The sequence below is a fragment of the Esox lucius genome, chromosome 14 (genome assembly GCF_011004845.1).
Source record: "Esox lucius isolate fEsoLuc1 chromosome 14, fEsoLuc1.pri, whole genome shotgun sequence".
Taxonomy (NCBI): domain Eukaryota; kingdom Metazoa; phylum Chordata; class Actinopteri; order Esociformes; family Esocidae; genus Esox; species Esox lucius.
In genome coordinates, this window is record NC_047582.1 from 24,623,275 (window position 1) to 24,645,321 (window position 22,047).

Consider the following 22,047-nt stretch of genomic DNA (forward strand, 5'->3'; position numbering starts at 1 on the left):
CTTCTTTATATTTTCACCCCTTTGGTACCTCCCTCTCAGCTTTCTTTTGCTCCATTAAGCTCCTCCTCTCGCCCCCTTCTCTCTCAGCTGTAGCTGTCTGTCAGGTTCGTAGGCTCACTTGTTCCCCTCAAGACATAAATGACTTTCTAGAGCTGTTGCTATGGAATAAACTTTTGTCTGTGAGTTAGGGTATGTGACAATTCAGTTTTTGAATATCAACAGGAATCCATCACTCATATTCACGTCCCAGTAATACATTCCAGTGTTCACCTCCTGCCTCAGATTTAGTGTCATTTATTTGTTGGGTTGTTTAGGCCTGAAGTCTAAGCTTTAAACAAATTAAGATGCAATGCAACTGTTTACAACATTGTTTTTCTCCAGTGGTAAGCACCAACTGTTTGTTCTCTGCTGTTATTTGCTAGCATCCATTTTTCCTAACAGGGTTGTATCCCATACCACCTCCCCCAGTCCCACTTTATTTATAGCTCAATCTGGTGGCAAGCCAGCTGCCTCACTTATCTGTGTGTGTGTGTGTGTGTGTGTGTGTGTGTGTGTGTGTGTGTGTGTGTGTGTGTGTGTGTGTGTGTGTGTGTGTGTGTGTGTGTGTGTGTGTGTGTGTGTGTGTGTGTGTGTGGAAGAGAGATAGGGTTGTCTGTTTCACTCTATTTCTGACCACATTGCTGTTCCCCCCACTCTGCAGGTCTGAGTGAACATGTGTGTGTGGGTTTATGTTGTCTGTGTGTGTTTCTGTCTGACAGTGGGACAGTGAGCCTCTTGCATTGGCCTCCTAGATTATTGGAATAATAACCGGTACATTTGGAGTTCTTGCAGTGATTAATAGCATCTTAAGGTTGGTACATTTGAAGTGTAACGTGTGAAATGACAAAGAATATACAGAAATAGGAAAGTTCTCAATGTACCGTGTCTCTGATGGATTTTTAAGAAAAATAGGGGTGAGGGTTCAGGAAAGAAGACTGAAACAAAGTTAGGACAGGAGAGGACAAAGAGGAGAGACTGGGAGGAACTAGTGTACATTAGCTCTGTGGGAGTGTGACTTTGCCACTAGTCTGCTGTTAAAGACAGAATAGAACGGAGTTCCTTTTATAGACTGGACCAGGTCATGTTTTGTCTAGGTTTGATAGGGTCTTCTGTAATCATGTAGTTGATTTGGTGGGTCACAAGATTCTAATCACTTTAGTTGGAAGACAAACGGTCAGAAACCACAGGGGTTTAGCCACAACCTATGCGAACATGCCATGGACACAGTGTCATAGTGTCACAGTTAGATCTGACACTAAGAAAACATTTGCTTACATATCCAAAAGAAATGTGTTTTGGCAAGTCAACAGAACATGGTAATACATAGAATCATGTGAAAAAGTATGTTACTTGGTCATATGGCTATATAATCTTCACTTGAACCCTATAGACAGACGAAGGTTACCTTATTTAACAAATGACAGCGAAACAGGATACTTTGCAACCATTTATTAACAAAATGTGGAAACCGTACAATACGCTTTAATAGCTGGTGCTGTCCCTTTTGGCTGAAATAGCTTAGCCTTAACTTGCGCTGTTTCTTGTCACTGTCTGTAAATCCCTTATATCAACTTGGATTCATTTTTTGTACATTCTTTGTAACAGTACTTATCAACTGTGTCATGTTTGAGGGCATTCTTTCTACCAGGCATCGCTTCAAGTCCCCCCCCACAGCCTTTCAATAGGATTGAGGTCTGGGCTTTGTCTCAGTAATTTTCTAACCTTACATATTTTCTATTTCAGCCATTCTGTAGCTTTGCTTGTGTGTTCTGGATCATTGTTTTGTTCGGCTTTTTAACAAATTGCCTCACATTCACCTGAAGAATTCTATGTTCCAATATGGAGTTAATGGTTGACTGAGTGATGGCCAGTTTGCCAGGCCCTGAGGCAGCAAAGCAGCTGCGAAACGTAATGCCACGTTCTCCATACTTAATGGGTTTTATGAGGTTCTTCTGTTCAATGGCAGTGTTTAGTTTTCACCAAACATGACATCTGGCATTGAAGCCAAACAACTCGACCTATGGCTCATCTGTCTAGAGCACATTGTTCCATTACTTTGGTCAATACCCAGGTGTTGTCTGGCAAGCATCAGTCGTATCTGGATCTTGTTCTTTGAGAGAAGCCTCCATCCTGACTTCACATGTAAGCCAAGTTTGTGCAGTCTCTTTCTGACTAATGCACTGAGACATTGGTTGTGGAAAGAGGCCTGTAGATCCCTTGCTGTTAATCTGTGGTTCTTAGGGACTTCTACTTCTACTTCTTCATGTGTAGGTCATTTATTAGCTTGAATTTGGTGGAATGTCCTGTCCTCTATAGATTGCCAGTAGTCTTTCTCATGTCCTGTCCTCTATAGATTGCCAGTAGTCTTTCTCATGTCCTGTCCTCTATAGATTGCCAGTGGCCTTTCTCCATTTGTAGATGATTCGTCAGACACTGGAATGATGTTCAAATTGCTTGGGCTTCTAACCCCTCCCAGACTCATGGGAATAAAATAATCTTCCTTCTGTGGGTCTTGGTTAGGCATTTTGACCTTAGCCAGACAACCCTATGTAACAGACCAAGTTCCTAATATTTATGTATGAATGAATGGACCCACCCAAGTTACTCTGTAATGATTTTCTAATTACTTGCACCTGTTTTGGTGCACCTGATTCTAGGTTTATCAGTTTCATGTGATGGTAAAGGTAGAGGTGTACTTGCATTTATTTTTATTACTTAAATGTTTTCCAAGTTTTTTGTTGTTGGATTACCTTTATCAGTGAATGTGGTAGGAATTTTAACCCAGATATCCATGTGTCCAACAATTTACTTTTCCCACACTGAATGTTTCCAGAAGGACAGTGGCCTCCATCATTGTGAAATGGAAGATGTTTGGAGCCACCACAAGTAACCAGACAGGAAGGGCCTTGGCCAGAGAGGTTACTAAGAACCTAATGGCCACTCTAAAAGAGCTTAAGAATTTATAAACAGTTATGGAAAAACCTGCCAGAAGAACAGCCATCTCTACAGCACTCCATTAATGAGGCATTTATTGCAGAGTGGCTAGAAGGAAGGAATTCCTTTGTAAAAGCATATGATATGCTACCTGAAGGATTGTGCATGAGAAAAAATATTTTCTAGTTTGATGAGAAATATAATTATTAAGCCTGAATGTGAAATGCTACTTCTGGTGAAAACAAGATACCAGTTATCACCTGGTAATACCATCCATATGGTGTAGCATGGTGGTGGAAGCATCATGCTATGGGAATGCTTCTCAATGACAGGGGCTGGGTGACGGGTCAGGATTTAGAGATGGGTAAACAGAGCAAAATACAGAGAGTTCCTTTAAGAAAACCTGATCCAGAGCACACAGGCCCTCAGACTATATCTGCACGACAAAGACCTGAAGCACAAAGGCAAGACAACACTGCAGTTGTTTCTGTAAAGTCTGTAAATGTCCCAACAAAAGCACAGACTCATTAAACGTCTTTGGGGAGACCTGAAGTTTGCAGTTGATTGATGCTCTCTATCCAGTCTGACATAGTTTTAAAGGATCTACAAGGAACAATGGGAGGAACTGCTCACATCCAGGTGTGCGAAGCAGTTCAAAACATACCCAAGAAGACTTGAAGTTGTGATCACTGCTGAAGGAGTTTAAAAAAAGTACTGAATAAAGGGTCTGAATAGTTATGTCCCATGATATCTACATTTTTTATTTCCAATAAATTGGCACACTTGTAAAAACCTGTCGCCGCTTTGTCATAATGGGGTATTGTGTATAGATTGCTGGCATTTATTTTTAAGCAATCTATTGCAAATGAAGTCCACAACCAAATCTGGAGAATGGGAAGAGTTCTGAATACGTCCTGAAGGCCCTGCATAGTATACTGTATTATATATTTATTCATATAACAACCTGCTTAAAGATGAGTTGGTGTAGGCTTCAATGGTGTTGAGTTCAGAGATCATCCAAAACCGGTCTGTCTGTCTGTGAGTGTTTCCCTAAACCCACTGCTTCAGATCTTTGCCAAACCCAATACAAAAAATACAAAAAAACGATCATAACTAGCCATCATCTGTCTCCTTGACACACCATCTGAGCTGTCCACACGTCACCCAACTGCAATGCACTACACATCACTGTCTGTCTGGTTATATGTCTGTCTGGTGCACCAGGTCTGGTGGTGTGTCTTTATGGTGCCGGGTGTGTGTTTGGAGCCCACCGGTCAAATCGCTGATGCGGGATGAAACCGGACCGGTTGAGTGACGGTTCGCTGGAGGAAATCGTTTGTGAGGGGTTGCGCAGTAGAGACATCTGAGAATGTGTGTGTGCAGTGACTTCACTAGAAGGACTGATATTTCCGAGGGACAGAATGTGTGTGTTTGTGTGATGTAACACCTGTTATGTTTTCTGCAACATGGTCTTTCATCACGTGTTGTCCACTTGTCAAGATCACAGCGGATACTACACGACCAGTAAACATTCAATTTATTGTTTGGAAAACCCTTTGCTGAATCAATCTTTCTAAATGTATATCCTTATCTCTGCCACCATTTTCCCTTTCTTCTCTTTCCTGTTTCTCTCCAATTCAGGTTCACAGGGCCACTGTTTGTTGTCCCGCCCCAGCTCTGACATCACATCTGGCTGACCTCTGACTCTTTGGCCCCTCACAACTGACACCTCACCCAGAAGCCGTTGCCATGGCACTGTCCTCACGCTTAAAGCTCTGGGAACAGAAGGGAGGTGCAGAGATGATGTAGCATGAGTCATTTGTGTTCTAGAATGGTCAGGCTCTATTTTAGGCTGGTGTTAAAGCATGACTAATGTCAGTACCTTCATTGACCTGTTAAAGTCTACGTTTTGCTATTTTCAAGCCAATTATTAATGAGACGATAGGGTTGTAAATATTCAAGGTATGTGTTTTAAAAGGTGATTTAAAGTTCTATTTTTAGGCACTTTTGAGAGGGATATTTAAGATCAATCAAAAGGTTTTAGATATAACATGGTTGGTAATGGTATTTTGACAGAAAGCAGCTTATCCCGATGTGATGCATACTTCCCATATGCACATAGTGAAGTACTTTTGGTGCCTATAAACTTTAGCTCCCCGTCCTCTGGGGGCACCTTCACTCTGTATGAAAACACTGGTTGTGCACAAACATAGACTAAAACAATGCATTGCTAATTTCCTGACTGGGCGTAGCCTTGCTATGTAGCTGAGGTTTCTTGCTAGCACCGACAAGTGTTGTGAGCTATTAGCTGACAGTATGACATCGATGGGTCAGGCTTGACTGGATGTTATAAGTTTGTGTACATTATCAAACAGAAATGCCCGCTCACTCACCAGTTAGCTTTGCAGCCATCTGAGTGTGTATTTAGAGAGCAATGAGACCAAAGAATCCCCACCCATGAGTTCCCGCTGCATCACCTGGGATGCAGTCTGTCCTATGATTTACCATGCTTGGTTTGTGAAAATAAGGCATTTAATATAGTGTTTGCTCTCGAATTATCGTCTGTCGTGTGTTGTTGATCAGTGGAGCCATGTGTTGGCTTCCATATGTCTCACACCCCGCCTGCCCCATCTACAAATACAACCACACCTGTGTATGCATACAGTATCACCAGAGAATACCATTCCCTTACTGCCTCCCAACCACCTCTCCCCCTACCTGTCTCCCTCACTCACTCCCTCCCAACCTCTCCCCCTACCTGTCTCCCTCCCTGCAGCATGGGTTTGAATCCGGCCTGTTGTTCACCTTTGTTCACCTTTCTGTCCAATAAACCATATATTCATACTTTCATTTTACCTTTATTTATGCAGAGAAACCAACTGAGAACACGGTCTCTTTTGCAGCTGAACCGTATATTACAATAGAAACGCATACAAAATGGAAATAAAACATACATTAAGAAAAACACAATCACATTTGACAATAAAAGGTATATCACCATAATCTAGTAGATGTCTAAAAGATGCTTGCACAATATCTTATCTATGCTGACACGACAGATATGTTTGATTACTACAAAAGATTCTCACTAATATTTCTTAAAAGACAGATTTTCATCAAACCAAATCCCAAGGTATTTGAAAGAAGCAACCCATTTTATGAAAGAACAATTTAGGGTAGCAATTTTAGGGTCACCCAAAGCTAGGCTCTTTGACCTAGAAAATAGCATGTACTTAGTTTTATTAGCATTTGGTACCAAGGTCCAGTCCATAAGTACTTTCTGCAACACTTGGAAATCAGACAGCAGGTGTAATGTACAATGTCTTGATGATTTACAACTCCTTTGTGGACTACATGAAATGTGGATTTAATTCCATGAGCTACAATAGCACGTGTATGGTGTTGTTTAATTCAATCAGCTACAATGGCATGTGTAAATTAGGTTTTGTGTATCTACCTACCAGCGTATCTTTCTTCTTCCCTAGCTACGTGTACATATTAAATGAATTTGGCCATTTAGCAGACAATCTTATCCAGGGTAATAAGTGCATACACCCCTGCTGAGCTGTGTCTGACAGTGCTATCCTACTATCCCAGTTTATAGGGTTAGGGCTGAGCTGTGTCTGACAGTGCTATCCTACTATCCCAGTTTATAGGTTTAGGGCTGAGCTGTGTCTGACAGTGCTATCCTACTATCCCAGTTTATAGGGTTAGGGCTGAGCTGTGTCTGACAGTGCTATCCTACTATCCCAGTTTATAGGGTTAGGGCTGAGCTGTGTCTGACAGTGCTATCCTACTATCCCAGTTTGTAGGGTTATGGCTGAGCTGTGTCTGACAGTGCTATCCTACTATCCCAGTTTATAGGGTTAGGGCTGAGCTGTGTCTGACAGTGCTATCCTACTATCCCAGTTTATAGGGTTAGGGCTGAGCTGTGTCTGACAGTGCTATCCTACTATCCCAGTTTATAGGGTTAGGGCTGAGCTGTGTCTGACAGTGCTATCCTACTATCCCAGTTTATAGGGTTAGGGCTGAGCTGTGTCTGACAGTGCTATCCTACTATCCCAGTTTATAGGGTTAGGGCTGAGCTGTGTCTGACAGTGCTATCCTACTATCCCAGTTTATAGGGTTATGGCTGAGCTGTGTCTGACAGTGCTATCCTACTATCCCAGTTTATAGGTTTATGGCTGAGCTGTGTCTGACAGTGCTATCCTACTATCCCAGTTTATAGGGTTAGGGCTGAGCTGTGTCTGACAGTGCTATCCTACTATCCCAGTTTATAGGGTTAGGGCTGAGCTGTGTCTGACAGTGCTATCCTACTATCCTAGTTTATAGGGTTAGGGCTGAGCTGTGTCTGACAGTGCTATCCTACTATCCAAGTTTATAGGTTTAGGGCTGAGCTGTGTCTGACAGTGCTATCCTACTATCCCAGTTTGTAGGGTTAGGGCTGAGCTGTGTCTGACAGTGCTATCCTACTATCCCAGTTTATAGGGTTAGGGCTGAGCTGTGTCTGACAGTGCTATCCTACTATCCAAGTTTATAGGTTTAGGGCTGAGCTGTGTCTGACAGTGCTATCCTACTATCCCAGTTTGTAGGGTTAGGGCTGAGCTGTGTCTGACAGTGCTATCCTACTATCCCAGTTTGTAGGGTTAGGGCTGAGCTGTGTCTGACAGTGCTATCCTACTATCCCAGTTTGTAGGGTTATGGCTGAGCTGTGTCTGACAGTGCTATCCTACTATCCCAGTTTGTAGGGTTAGGGCTGAGCTGTGTCTGACAGTGCTATCCTACTATCCCAGTTTGTAGGGTTAGGGCTGAGCTGTGTCTGACAGTGCTATCCTACTATCCCAGTTTGTAGGGTTAGGGCTGAGCTGTGCTGTGCATATTGCTAACAGTATGTCTGAGTCTGCATGAAAATATTAGTCTGTGACTCGCTTTAATTCCTGGCACACACATTAGCTTTTTTTGTTCTAGGATGTTTTTCAATGTTGCCTGTGGTTTATGTCTTACCCTCTTCATTCCTCCATTCAAATCTATAGATAAAGGATACGAAGGAAGAGCCCACCTCTCCTCCCCCACCTCTCTCAGCCCTGCCAGGAGGTTTCCTCAAACAGCTGGTCAGAGAGACCGAGAAGGAGACCAAACTTAAAGAGCCCGAGGTCAAAGAAGAGAAGGCGGTAAGACAGAGATGGAGAGAAAGATGAAGGAGAGAAGGAGGGCGGATGGGAGACTGAGAGGTGAAGGGGATAATGAGAGGGGGAAGAGACGCAGGGGATGGAATAACAATAAGGGAATTTCATGGTGAAAGAAAATAAAGAAGTAGACAACAAGAAGAAGAAAGACAATAGCGGTTGACGGGAAGGGAAGGCGTGGGTGGAAATCTGTTGCTTCAGATCGGTGATAGCCAGGCATGTTATACTTTTGCTTATCGTTGTGGCGTCCATCTTGTTTCTCTCCAGCCCAGCAAGTTGAGTGACAACCTGGTGCAGCAGTTCCTCCTTCCGGATCAGACTCCACCAATCCTGGAGGCAGAGATGGCCTTGCGAAATGAATTACTGGTTAATGGAGAGCGAGGCCGCCACTCCAACCAGTCCGACATGAAGACCTCTTCACCCCGCCGAATCCTCTCTCCCGATCTCAAGAGCCCACCCCAGGGGGAGACCCCGGGGCCACAGAAACAGGATTTGACATCAGGGAAGCTGAAGCAAAAACAGGAAGTTACATCAGAGCTGCTGAAGCGGGGACAAATAGCGAGGTCAGGGAAAGAGAAGGTGCCAAATGATGCCAAGAAGCCAAGGATGGACGAAAAGAAAGACAACCAGAAAGAGGGGAAGAACGAGGGAGTGATTGAGCCTAGACAGGAGCCAGAGGGCAAACCAGCAGACACCGCTATAGCAGAACACGAGACCAAAGAGGTATGATGATGTCACATGGTCATGTCATAGGATACACACTGTAAACACATACTCATTAGGCCTGCACACCTGCTGCATCGCTGTGCCGTGTTTTTAGACCAGGGGACACTTGGTCTAAAAAGGAGTGTCCCCAGCAAGGCCATGTGTTGAATTCAAACACCATTTTATGTCCAACACAGAGGGAGTCTCACGCCCTGTATGAGGTATGCATGTACTGTAGCGAGCCCTTTTTAAGGTGTTCATGTCTCTTTTTACATTTCCCTCTCACCCCTCTCTCACCCCCCTCTCTCTCTCTCTCGCTCCAGGTGAGGGATGTGTGGTATGAGGTTGGCACTGTGTGGTACGTCCACAAGGAGGGCTACTGCCTGGGTAAGTGTTGTTCATGTAGTGTCCTTAGGGGTTGGGTTGCATTGGTTGGTGTATTTATAACAGCGTGGTTTAGTACTGTCCTGGACCTTGTAGTTCATACATACCTGTGGAGGCATTTTGACTGCTACTAGTATTCTAACATGCTGTGAGCTGAAGAGTGTAGCCGAATCAGGATGAACTACAGTGCTGTAGTAGTCTGGACGACCTAACCACTCAGCAATAATCCTGTTAGTTTTGTATATGCCGACATGCACGCTGTACCTGACCTAAACACATACACTCATTCACCCTGGCCTGGTGATCAGACATTAGCATTGCATATCAGGGTTTAATCCCAGAGGACATAAACCCTGGTAATCCCTGTTTAGCTGTGCTGAATAATACTGAGAAGAATAGAGGCCCAACCAGGACATTTTGCCTAATCTACATTCCCTGATGTTGGGGCAAACTGTACAATACAGTATCTAAAACAACTGTGGGTGAATGAATCCCTATAAATGATTCCACCACTTTGATATCTACTATTAGTTCGTATGATGAGCTGAGACTCTCTGGTTGTTGGGTTCGTGCTGAGACACCCTCCAGTTGTTGGGTTTGTACTGAGACATTCTCCAGTTGTTGGGTTTGTACTGATACACTCTCCAGTTGTTGAGTTTGCACTGAGACACTCTCCAGTTGTTGAGTTTGCACTGAGACAATCTCCAGTTGTTGGGTTTGTACTGAGACACTCTCCAGTTGTTGGGTTTGTACTGAGACACCTTCCAGTTGTTGAGTTTGTACTGAGACACTCTCCAGTTGTTGGGTTTGTACTGAGACACTTCCAGTTGTTGGGTTTGTACTGAGACACTCTCCAGTTGTTGGGTTTGTACTGAGACACTCTCCAGTTGTTGGGTTTATACTGAGACACTCTACAGGTGTTGGGTTGGTGCTTAGACACTCTCCAGTTGTTGGGTTTGTGCTGAGATCATCTGTGGTTGTTGGGTTCTGTGTTGCAGCCACTCAGCTAAAGCCAGACGAAGGAACTCCAGATCTCCCAGCAGGCCTAGTGAGACTCAGAATGGAAACAGATGGAACACTGCATGATGTCATGGAGCACGATATCCAGAAGGTACGTTCACTCACATCACTTTTCATCCTCTCGCTCTCTGATCTTTTTCTCCTCTCTTGTTTGCTTAATCTCTCCATCACTCTCCTGGTGATAACACTCACTCTATTTTCATCTGTGTCTCTCTAAAGCCCTCTCTCCTTTGAGACATCCTTTTCGCTCTTCCTCTCTGTCCTCCTCCAGATTAACCCATCTGAGTTGGACCTGTGTGAGGACTTGAGTGACCTGCAGAGTGTGAATGAATGTAGTGTGCTCTACACGTTAACCAGTCGAGCTAAAGCCAGCCTGCCCCTCACACACGCCGGACCCAACCTGCTCAACTTCTGGCCTCCACTGAATCAACAGGGCAAGGTAAGCACACACAGGACAGTGTTTGGACCTGGATTGCTCTGGAACACAGGTGTTGTGTTCATGTCATTCCACTGGAGCCAGGTGATAAGGGAGTGTTGATCCCTCTGTAGCGCACGGCACTCGTGGTTTGATTCCCACGTGGGCCAGTATGAAAACACATGAAGATGTGCTCACCGCCGTGTGTCGCTGTGGATAAGAGCATCTGCTAAATGATGTGAATGTTCATGTGTCCTGTCCCCAGACCCCACTCTCTCGTCGTGGGGACAGCGTCTGGGACGCCCCACCCGCCCTGGCTGCTCTGGTCCGGCGTGTTTATATCTCCATGGTGGGGACGCGCAGGGACCAGAGTGTATGTGCTGTGGGACGAAGCGGCACGGGCAAGACCACGTCCTGCCAAGCTTTCACACATACACTCCTCAAACAGGCTGGCACCGCCGGAGACAGTGTCAGTGGTGAGAACCTCTGTGTGTGTGTGTGTGTGTGTGTGTGTTGCGGGTGTGTACATGTTCTTCTGTGATAATTAGGAATTGAAGAGTAGGTACATAATTGTAATTGTGTGTGGGTGTATGTGTATGTCCAGTGGAGCGTATCCAAGCAGTGTTTACGATCCTGAGGTCCTTTGGGTGTGTGAGCTCTCATCACAGTGATGCCTCGTCTCGCTTTGCCATGGTTTTCTCTCTGGACTTCAACCACGCTGGACTGGTCTGTGCTGGTCACCTACAGGTACACACACACACGCAAAAAGTGTTACCAGTCATGGAAGTGTATTCCTTTATGCTGGTATGTGCAATATCATTCAGTCCTTACCGTCTTCTCATCCTTCTCCACCTTTCTCCTCTTCTCTGTCTTCTTTTCTTATTCACTCTTCTTCTCATCCCTCTCCACTTTTCTTCTCCCTCATTCTTCTTCTCATCCCTGTTCACTTCATCTCATCCTCTCCAATTTTCTTCTCCCTCATTCTTCTTCTCATCCCTGTTCACTTCATCTCATCCTATCTCCTCATCCATCTTCTCATTCCTCTGTCCTCCCATCATCCCTCTCAGTTTCCCTCTTTCCTTACATTATCCCTCTCAGTTTCCCTGTTTCCTTACATTATCCCCCTCAGTTTCCCTCTTTCCTTACATTATCCCCCTCAGTTTCCCTCTTTCCTTACATTATCCCTCTCAGTTTCCCTCTTTCCTTACATTATCCCTCTCAGTTTCCCTCTTTCCTTACATTATCCCTATCATCACACAAAATCCTTCTTTCCTCTTTTCCAGACTATGATGTTAGAGAAGTGGAGGGTATGTCAGAAGATGGAAGGAGAGAGCAATTTCCTGATCTTTTCCCAGATGTTGGCTGGACTCAGTACAGAGATGAAGTACACACAAACTCAAAAAAGCACACACCGAATGGTTGATGGACAGAATGTTTGATGGACAGAATCCTTCAGTTGTTTTGACTTTGAACAAGACAATTGAGGCAGCACTTTCTCAGCTCCTAATTTTAAAGGATATACACTGAACAAAATTATAAAGGCAACACTTTTGTTTTTGCCCTCATTTATCATGAGCTTAACTCAAAGATCTAAGACTTTCTCTATTTACATACAAGGCCTATTTCTCTCAAATATTGTTCACAAATCTGTCTTCTTCTTTGCTGAGATAATCCATCCACCTCACAGGTGTGCCATATCAAGATATGGCACACATGATTATTGCACAGATGTGACTTAGGCTGGCCACAATAAAAGGGCACTCTAAAATGTGCAGTTTCACTGTATTGGGAGGGTCCGGGAACCAGTCAGAATCTGGTGTGACCACCATTTGCCTCACGCAGTGCAACACATCTCCCTCACATAGAGTTGATCAGGTTGTTGATTGTGGCCTGTGGAATGTTGGTCCACTCCTCTTCAATGGCTGTGTGAAGTTGCTGGATATTGGCAGGACCTGGAACACGCTGTTGTATACGCCGATCCAGAGAATCCCAAACATGCTCAATAGGTGACATGTCCGGTGAGTATGCTGGCCATGCAAGAACTGGGATGTTTTCAGCTTCCAGGAATTGTGTACAGATCCTTGCAACATGGGGCTGTGCATTATCATGCTGCAACATGAGGTGATGATCGTGGATGAATGGCACAACAATGGGCCTCAAGATCTCGTCACGGTATCTCTGTACATTCAAAATGCCATCAATAAAATGCACCTGTGTTCGTTGTCCATAACACACGCCTGCCCATACCATAACCCCACCGCCACCACGGGCCACTCGATCCACAACGTTGACATCAGCAAACCGCTCACCCACACAACGCCCTACTGTCTGCCATCTGCCCTGTACAGTGAAAACCGGGATTCACCGTTGAAGAGAACACCTCTCCAAAGGGCCAGACGCCATCGAATGTGAGCATTTGCCCACACAAGTTGGTTACGATGACGAACTGCAGTCAGGTCGAGACCCCGATGAGGATGACGAGCATGCAGATGAGCTTCCCTGAGACGGTTTCTGACAGTTTGAGCAGAAATTCTTTGGTTATACAAACCGATTGTTGCAGCAGCTTTCCAGGTGGCTGGTCTCAGACGATCTTGGAGGTGAAGATGCTGGATGAGGAGGTCCTGGGCTGGTGTGGTTACACGTGGTCTGCGGTTGTGAGGCCAGGTGGATGTACTGCCAAATTCTCTGAAACGCCTTTGGAGACGACTTTTGGTAGAGAAATAAACATTCAATTCACGAACAACAGCTCTAGTGGACATTCCTGCAGTCAGCATAACAATTGCATGCTCTCTCAAAACCTACAACATCTGTGGCATTGTGTTGTGTGATGGAACTGCACATTTTAGAATGGCCTTTTATTGTGGCCAGCCTAAGGCACACCTGTGCAATAATCATACTGTCTAATCAGCATCTTGATATGTCACATCTGTGAGGTGAATGGATTATCTTAGATCTTTGAGTTCAGCTCATGATGAATGGGGCAAAAGCAAAAGTGTTGTGTTTATAATTTTGTTCAGTGTAGTTAAAGAAGTACATTTTTAGTTGGACTTTTTATCCAGTTGATGACTGATGAAAGTAGTGTAGTCTCAATGACATGACCTTCTGTCTTCTCTTGGTAGGACGGAGCTGCAGATGAATCAATTACCAGAGGCCAACTCCTTTGGAATAGTTGCACCCACCAAGGTAACCAGGATGTGTTGCAAACTTTCAGTTCAGTTTTTTGTCATAATACTTTACCTCAGATAATAAAGAACGCCTTGCCTTTTTCTCTCTGTCCTTCTATGTATCAGGTGGAAGAAAAACAGCGTGCATCTGTGGCCTTCACCAAGCTGCTGGTTGCCATGGAAACGCTGGGCATCTCAGCCAATGAGCAGCGAGCAATATGGCATGTTCTGGCAGGAATATTCCACCTGGGAGCAGCGGGATCATGTAAAGGTATGGCCTATACCTCTCTGTCTCTTTCTCCATATCATAGCCCACATGATATTTCATAGCGCCAAACAATTACAAGAACCTGTGAATGACAATGGCAAGATGTTCTATTTTTGTAGTCCACTTTCTTCTTTTTTGCTTCTGCCCCATCTCCTTTTGCTCCCCCTCTTCCTTTCCCTCCATCTCTCCCCTTCCCCACCTTCTCACCACAGTGGGGCGTAGGGCATTTGTGAGTTTCGACAGAGCCCAGGTGGCCAGCAGTGTGTTGGGTTGTGACGGGGAAGAGCTCCAAACAGCCGTGTTCAAGCATCACCTCAGACAACTGCTGCAGAAGGCCACCGGGGGTGCCAGAGAGAGACATGCTGCCACTGATGTAGAAGAGGGTATGAACAACGGGGGGGGGGGGGGGGGGGGGTTCTTTGAGGAGGGTATGTGTTTTATTGTTGGGCACAGGGAAGTGTTAAGCTATTTGCACCAGTCCACGTTCATAATTTTGCAGGCTTTACTTCAGCATTTGTTCCGTTAATGCCTACATTTTCTATGCACACGGGTAAATATAGTGAACTAATCACCAGTCACAAAAGCTCTTAAAAACACTGAATGTGTGTTTGCGAGCGATGGACATCCATGACAGGTCTTCTGTTCTATTTTTATACTGGAGCAGAGAGCAGAGCTGTGTATGTTGTAGAATGTCATCGCCAGGTCAACTGTAACTAAAAGCAAAGGAAAACCTGCCAACAACCTGCTAACTTGACTGTAGATCTGGGCACCTGATTGGCACAGGAAGATAGGCAAATGGTCTGTTACTCATGAGATGAACATCAGAGGTAGGATTCACATAGGCTTCATGGAGGCCTAGACTATGTAAGAAATCTATGGTGCTCATTAGATTTGGTTTTTACCATTGGGATATTATCTAAAGACTAAACAAGTCTTCAGTATGTGTCGTGTTGAGAAAAGTTGTAAAGTTCAGTCACAGATATTTTTGAATAGCTCATGCACATAAGTTTTTGACATAAGTGTCAAATTAGCAGTCCGTATTTTACTTTGATGTGCCTCCTTTAGTGTCTTATCATGTTATGGCCACAGAACCTTCTAGTAGTTCCAGAAAATCAGGAAAGATATATGTGTTGTGTTATTTTTCAGATCCAAATAACAGCTTGACCTAGAACCTAAGCTTTATATTGCTTACTTCATTTATCATTTTAAATGTGTCATGTTTTATGTGTGGCATAAAAACAACTCATCATTCTGTATTCATCTGCCCACTCCACTGAGGCTGTAGCCATCCAGGTTTGCATTGCTTATTGACTGTGTGGTGGATTGGCACGGAAAAGGTGTTATTTACACAGTTTTTTGTCATTATAAATCCAGCATGAAAACATTGCACCAGTTTTCCCCAGCTTCTTATTATCTGCAGGTGCGTCTGATTGTAGTGTAATGAGACAGGCAGGGAGAGTGAACTCAACCCTGGTGGTCAGGGAACTCTAAACCTTCTGGCTGTAGTCCTGAGTGTGACAGATATGCACACACACACACACACACACTCTCTTCCTCACCATGTGTGTGTACCCCCAATCTCTTTATCTCTTTGTCTCTCTCTTTCTCTGTCACTCTGTCTGTGTCTCTCTGTCTCTGTCTCTCTCCAGGACCTCGGCTGACTGCCACACAGTGTGTAGATGGCATGGCTTCTGGACTGTATGAGGAACTCTTCACGGCTGTAGTTTCACTTATAAACAGGTGCACACACTTTCTGATCTAACCTTTAATTTGTATCTGCTCAAGGCTAGATGAGCAGACCCTGTGTATGTAGAGCCCCCTCAGGCAGTCCAATGTATAGACCTGAGTATGTAATAGAGGTGAGGTTTTAGGCCTGAAGCCTGGGTGTTTCCTGCTGTTCCTCCCCAGGGCCCTGAGCTCCCAGCAGCTGACGCTCGCCTCAGTGATGGTGGTGGACACTCCAGGCTTCCGCAACCCCAGGCACAGTGGAGAGGAGAGGGCTGCAACCTGGTCTGAACTCTGTCACAACTACTTACAGGAGAGACTACTGGACCACTTCTACACACACACCTTCACACACACTCTGGACAGATACACACAGGTACAGAAACAAACTCACACAGTTGTGTAATTCCGTGCTGGATCGCCATTTTGCCTTGGTGATGGGGTGTGTCCTGAACTGTTGTTCCAGGAGAGGGTTCCAGTGGACTTTGAACCCCCGGAAAGTAGCCCTGCTGAGGTGGTGTCCGCCATAGACAAGCCTGCTCTACAGGTAACACAGCCCTCGGATGTATGCACAAACGTTTCCACAATCAATAACCAACAGTCTAAGCTATATTTACGTTTCCGGAATGTCACCCTGCAATCTGGGCACTGATTGGCCTCAATGGAGGAATATTGTGTGTGTGTGTGTGTGTGATAGGTGAGAGGGGCGGAGGGAGACCCTAGAGGACTGCTGTGGGTTCTGGATGAAGAGATGGTGACTCCGGGTTCAACAGAACACGTTGTCCTGGAGAGAGTCTGCCAGTATTACGGTTCAACTGGTGAGACCGGATGGGGGAGAGAGGAGTGAAGAGGAGGATGGAGGGGAGGGAGGGAGGGAGGGAGGGAGAGAGATGGAGGGAGGGAGAGGGGAAACTAGAGACGGTGGTAATTTGTATTCAATGTTGTTTCTCGTCAGTGCGTCAGTGTGAGCAGCCCCTGCAGTGTGAGGTGAGCCACCTGATGGGTTCTGATCCAGTCAGGTATGACTTGACTGGTTGGTTCAGCCTGGTCCAGAACAACCCCTCTGCTCTCAACGCCATATCACTGCTGCAGAACTCCTCTGTGTACGTGTGGCTGTTGTTTAAAATATTCCCATTTGTGTTTATTGAAATGAATTAAATGTTGGCTTTCAACCTTCTCTTATTTACCTCTCTCTTTCTCTCTCACTCTGTTTTTCTCTCTCTCCTTCCCTCCCTTTCCAGAGGGGCAGTGAAGGCACTGTTTGGCCCCCGTGCGTCTGTGCCCCCTCTTTGTCGGGGTTTAGGAGGAGTAGAGGGAGGCAGCCAGCGCTCCCTGCAGAGGAGTGGCATCGTCAGAAAGACCTTCAGCGGGGGAATGGCCGCCATACGCCGACACTCCCACTGTATATCAGTCAAACTGCAGGCCGTAAGTATCCTAATATACAATCCCACTGTGTATCAGTCAAACTACTAGATGTAAGTATCCTACTATATACACTCACACTCTCTATCAGCCAAACTTCAGACCGTAAGTATTCTAATATACACACCCACTGTGTATTAGTCAAACTACAAGACGTAAGTATCCTAATATACACTCCCACTGTGTATCAGTCAAACTACAGGCCGTAAGTATCCTAGCATACATGCCCACTGTCTCTCAGTCAAACTACAAGCCGTAAGTATCCTAATATACACTCCTACTGTGTATCAGTCAAACTACAGGCCATAAGAATCCTAATATACACTCCCACGGTGTATCAGATAAACTACAGACCGTAAGTATCCTAGCATACATGCCCACTGTCTCTCAGTCAAACTACAAGACGTAAGTATCCTAATATACACTCCCACTGTGTATCAGTCAAACTACAGGCCGTAAGTATCCTAGCATACATGCCCACTGTCTCTCAGTCAAACTACAAGCCGTAAGTATCCTAATATACACTCCTACTGTGTATCAGTCAAACTACAGGCCATAAGAATCCTAATATCCACTCCCACGGTTTATCAGATAAACTACAGACTGGAAGTATCCTAATATACACTCCCACTGTGTATCAGTCAAACTACAAGCAGTAACTAACCTAATATACACTCCCACTGTCTGTCAATCAAACTACAGGCCATAAGTTTCCTAATATACACACCCCTCACCTCTCCACCCAGGACGCTCTGATGAATGTGATTCGTCGAGCCAAGCCGGTCTTCCTGCAGTGTGTGGGTGCTAAGACGGAGAGCAGTGGCGGCGGCTTTGACATTCCTGCCCTCAGGGTCCAGCTGCACTCTACACACATCCTCCCAGCCCTGCAGCTCTACCGCACAGGTTAGCCTCACTCAGCCATTATCCCCCACATACATGTGCAGGTTAGCCTCACCCAGCCATTATCCCCCACATACATGTGCAGGTTTGCAGAGCGCTAGTCATTATCCCCCACATACATGTGCAGATTTGCAGAGCGCTAGCCATTCTGCGCACATTGTCACGTTGATGGAGCACAGTTGGTGCTGACAAACAGCTGTTCCTGATGGATGCCAATCTAACCCACCATACTGCGTGTCCTGCCACCTCTCTCTCTCCTTTGTCTCTCTCTGTCTCTCTTTCTTTGTCTGTCTCTGTCTCTCAGGTTTTCCAGAACACATGCCTTTAAGTGACTTCAGGTGTCGTTTCCAGGCTCTCTCTCCTCTGGTCATGAAGCGCTACGGTTCAGTCTTCAGCACCCCAGATGAGAGGAAGGCAGTGGAGGAGCTGCTGGTAGAACTGGATCTGGACAAGAAAAGTATCTTTCTGGGAGCCAGCAGGGTGAGAGACATCAAGTGAAGGATTCATTTCTGACAATGGTCCCTCTGGGATTCCACAAGAATGAGTTACAGTACCTCACATTTCGACTCTCCCTGTCTCCCCTTGCCTCTCTCTGTTTCTCCCACCTCCCTTTTTGAATTGCTCTCTCGGTTATGTCTCTTCATTCTCCTACGTCCCTAGATGTTTACAAAGCGAGGTGTGCTGAAGTACCTGGAGCAGGAGAGAGACAAGCTGGTCAGTGGTTGGCTGGTTCAGCTACAGGCATCCTGTATGGGACACCTGGCTAGACAGCAATACCGCAAAATGAAGGTGAGTCTGACCCATGACCTCTCACCCTGTCCCTTGACCCAGGACAATATGTAACAACTGTCAGTGAGTTGTAGTGTGTTAGGTTATGTAGATCAGGTGTAATACTGAGGTGCGTCTCCATGTCCCCCGTACAGGTGCAGCAGATGGCTGTACGGTGTATCCAGAATAACATCCGTGCTCTCAGGGGTGTGGCCAAGTGGAGCTGGTGGAAACTGTTGTGTAGATTACGCCCTCTACTGGATGTTAACATGGATGACCAGAGACTCAGAGCCAAGGAGGTAGGAATCAGTTTGGACGCTACTGAGCTATTCGGAGGTCACGGATTGATTCAGTGACGATTCAGTGATTCCGGGACGACTCAGTGATTCAGGGACCACTCAGTGATTCACAGACTCCTCAGTGATTCGGGGACGACTTAGTGATTCAGAGACTACTGGGTGATTCTGAGGCCATGGAGCGATTCACAGGCCATTCTGAGCTCAATGAGTTGACCCAGGTTTGATTTCCAAAAATAGCATTGTTGCCACCAAAAAAATACCTCAACATTCATAATGGAGACAAAATATGACAAAAGTTCCAAAGATAACAATGATCCACGGTGAGGATTTTTCCACTGTCCAAGAAGCACACAGAAGAGCACACAGGCTATGTGATGTTATCATGTAACTACAAGCTCCACTCAACATTTCATTCAAAATAGCTTCAAAATCTTTTGAAGCTATTTCACTAAGCTATAAAAATGTATTTGAGTAATGCCAGAATTGCTTCACATTGCAAATTAAAGTTTCACCATCAAAGACTTTGACGTCTCTAAGTTTAGTGTAAATTACACTTGTGGTGATATTAATATCCATGAGAATTATTAGTATATTTGTAATTTCTATTTTGCCAATTGCAGTGCCCTTTCCAGGAACTTTGTGCTAATCCACAAGCAGAAATCCAATCCTGTGCTTGCAATTTTGGATTCTATCCATGCTGGCTTTAGTGGGCTGAGATACAAATCCAAAGTAGGCAGGACATATAGGCTGTTGTCACTGTACAAATATACAATATAGCTAAATAGATCACTGAAACACTTTAGCCATTTCATTTGTAAGTAAATTGTTTTGCGAAAGGGTCTAATTTCTTTAAATGTGTGACATCTTTACATCCACCTGTTTTTAACGACACATGAGCGTTCAATGAAAATACTTCCTAATGTACTTGATGATTTAGACACCACTCAGTGATTCCACACTAAGCAAGCATGTCCCAAGACAGTGATCAACTCCAAACAGAAACACCTTAATCTTGATTCCAAAGACTTTTGAATCAATTTAAAAGTCAAAAGAGTTGGTTTATGATTTTGGAAAATACTCAATTTTTCCAGGATGAGATCATAGCTCTGAGACGACGGCTGGAGAAATCTGAGAGGGAGAGGAACGAGCTGAGACAGAGCACTGACATTCTGGAGACCAAGGTGGGTGAGAAGTATAGTTTTAGAAATGCAATTTTTAAAGTTTATGAGGATACTAAAAAAAATGATATAGTCAGTAACCACAGTACTGGTTGAGAATAAATGTTGGTGTGTGTCCTCTAGGTGACGGCAATATCCTCTGAACTAAGCGATGAGCGTTTCCGTGGTGAAGCTGTCAGTCAGGCTTTGGATATAGAGAGAGGAGAGAGACTACGACTCACCAGAGAGAACAAGGAACTACAGGTAGAATCACAACAGCTCTCTATAACAGAAACAGTTCTGTAAGAGTTCTCTAACAGCACTATAAGAGTTATATACCAGCTTTATAAGAGTTCTATAACAGCTCTATTACAGTTCTCTAACAGCTTTATAACAGCTCTATAACAGTTCTATAACAACCCTAATACAGCTCTATAACAACCCTATAACAGCTCTATAACAGTTCTAACCCAGCTCTACAGCAATTGTCTAGTAAACTAGAACTTTAAGTATTGTGTGCCTAGCTACAGTATATCCTGTCAGATTTTGTCCCTCTTTCTCTCTATGTCTATCTCTTCCTCTTCACCCCTCTGTCAGGCTCGTCTGGACCAGTGTAAGGTCACCACAGAGATGCTGGAGAAACAGTTGGAGGAGGAGAAGCAGAAGGTCCAACGTGGAGTGTCCCATGTAGGGACAGGGACAGGTAAAAGCTGGGGGAGTACTATAGGTAATTGCCTTTTATTCTGATTAAACCTTAGGGGCGAAGCTCTCACACAGGCACAATGGGTTGACTGGACCAGCGGTTACTGCTGATCACTGTTGCCATGAGGCATCTGTCTGAATGAAGAATGAATGCCAGAACCACCACGTTTTGACTTTTATTCACACCAGAAAGGCAAACCCAGTCACACTGGGAACAGATCAAATATTTTCAGGGAAAACAAAGAGCTTCACACCTCTCTGTTTGAAAGTTGGGAGCCAAGTGTCCTGTTTACGCATGCGTACCACTGTTTTCTGGTCAATGTATAGCACAACTGGTGTAAATGTTTTGTGTCCACGAGAGATTAGTCAGCTAAGGGCTTTGGATTGACCTTTCAAGGAGGAGGAGGGAACAGCCGTGGGGATCTGAATGGAGGTTGTGTGGCTTAGAGTCATTGTGATTCTTATTCACACACACACACACACACACTGACACCCTGTATCGGTCCCACCATACAGAGAGTGAGATGGCGCTTCAGTTAGAGTGCTGCCAGACAGAGGTGGAATTTGTCAGGAGACGAGTCAAACAGACTGAAGAGAGACTGGAGGCAGAAAGACAGACACGCCTAGAACTGGATGCCAAGGTATTGCCCACACACACAATATACATAGGAATACACAAGAACACACACACAGGTTTGTTTTCTATCCTTGTAAGATAAAAAGAGGGGACTGTACTGTACTGTACTGTACTGGACTGTTCAAATACTTCAATAATTACATGGGTGTTTGTTTTGAGTGGGGCTAGAGCAGAGCAGCGTGTGCATATTTTGAATAAAATACAAAACAAGTTGAAAGTATGGAGCGGTATTTGGAGTGATCTGCCCAGCATTTTTAAGCTCAAAATGATGTAGGCAGGTTCTTGTTTTGTCAAACGGGGCTCCGACTCTCCCTGACTCAGC

At 44.9% G+C, this 22,047-nt stretch overlaps 1 protein-coding gene across 6 annotated transcripts in view; it reads left to right on the forward strand.

Annotated features, from left to right (window-relative positions):
* Window positions 1–678: 678 nt before the first annotated feature.
* The window catches only part of LOC105015222 (unconventional myosin-XVIIIb), a 36,755-nt gene continuing 15,386 nt past the window's right edge, over window positions 679–22,047 (forward strand). For 2 of the 6 annotated variants that reach the window (XM_010878199.5, XM_020053572.3), the window contains exons 1-27: window positions 679–850; window positions 4,615–4,761; window positions 8,007–8,144; window positions 8,427–8,882; window positions 9,188–9,251; window positions 10,247–10,359; window positions 10,540–10,707; window positions 10,949–11,159; window positions 11,288–11,430; window positions 11,967–12,067; window positions 13,803–13,866; window positions 13,974–14,118; window positions 14,328–14,498; window positions 15,765–15,855; window positions 16,024–16,216; window positions 16,307–16,387; window positions 16,538–16,658; window positions 16,796–16,943; window positions 17,082–17,265; window positions 18,009–18,165; window positions 18,467–18,642; window positions 18,823–18,951; window positions 19,086–19,229; window positions 20,321–20,410; window positions 20,531–20,650; window positions 20,984–21,113; window positions 21,605–21,729. In XM_010878199.5, coding sequence (XP_010876501.2) covers window positions 4,723–4,761; window positions 8,007–8,144; window positions 8,427–8,882; window positions 9,188–9,251; window positions 10,247–10,359; window positions 10,540–10,707; window positions 10,949–11,159; window positions 11,288–11,430; window positions 11,967–12,067; window positions 13,803–13,866; window positions 13,974–14,118; window positions 14,328–14,498; window positions 15,765–15,855; window positions 16,024–16,216; window positions 16,307–16,387; window positions 16,538–16,658; window positions 16,796–16,943; window positions 17,082–17,265; window positions 18,009–18,165; window positions 18,467–18,642; window positions 18,823–18,951; window positions 19,086–19,229; window positions 20,321–20,410; window positions 20,531–20,650; window positions 20,984–21,113; window positions 21,605–21,729 — 3,702 coding nt within the window. In that variant the 5' untranslated portion in view covers window positions 679–850; window positions 4,615–4,722. Of the gene's footprint in view, window positions 851–4,473; window positions 4,498–4,614; window positions 4,766–8,006; window positions 8,145–8,426; window positions 8,883–9,187; window positions 9,252–10,246; window positions 10,360–10,539; window positions 10,708–10,948; window positions 11,160–11,287; window positions 11,431–11,966; window positions 12,068–13,802; window positions 13,867–13,973; window positions 14,119–14,327; window positions 14,499–15,764; window positions 15,856–16,023; window positions 16,217–16,306; window positions 16,388–16,537; window positions 16,659–16,795; window positions 16,944–17,081; window positions 17,266–18,008; window positions 18,166–18,466; window positions 18,643–18,822; window positions 18,952–19,085; window positions 19,230–20,320; window positions 20,411–20,530; window positions 20,651–20,983; window positions 21,114–21,604; window positions 21,730–22,047 lie in introns of all 6 variants that reach the window. The other 4 variants (XM_034297064.1, XM_020053573.3, XM_020053571.3 and 1 more) reach the window with 4 other exon arrangements.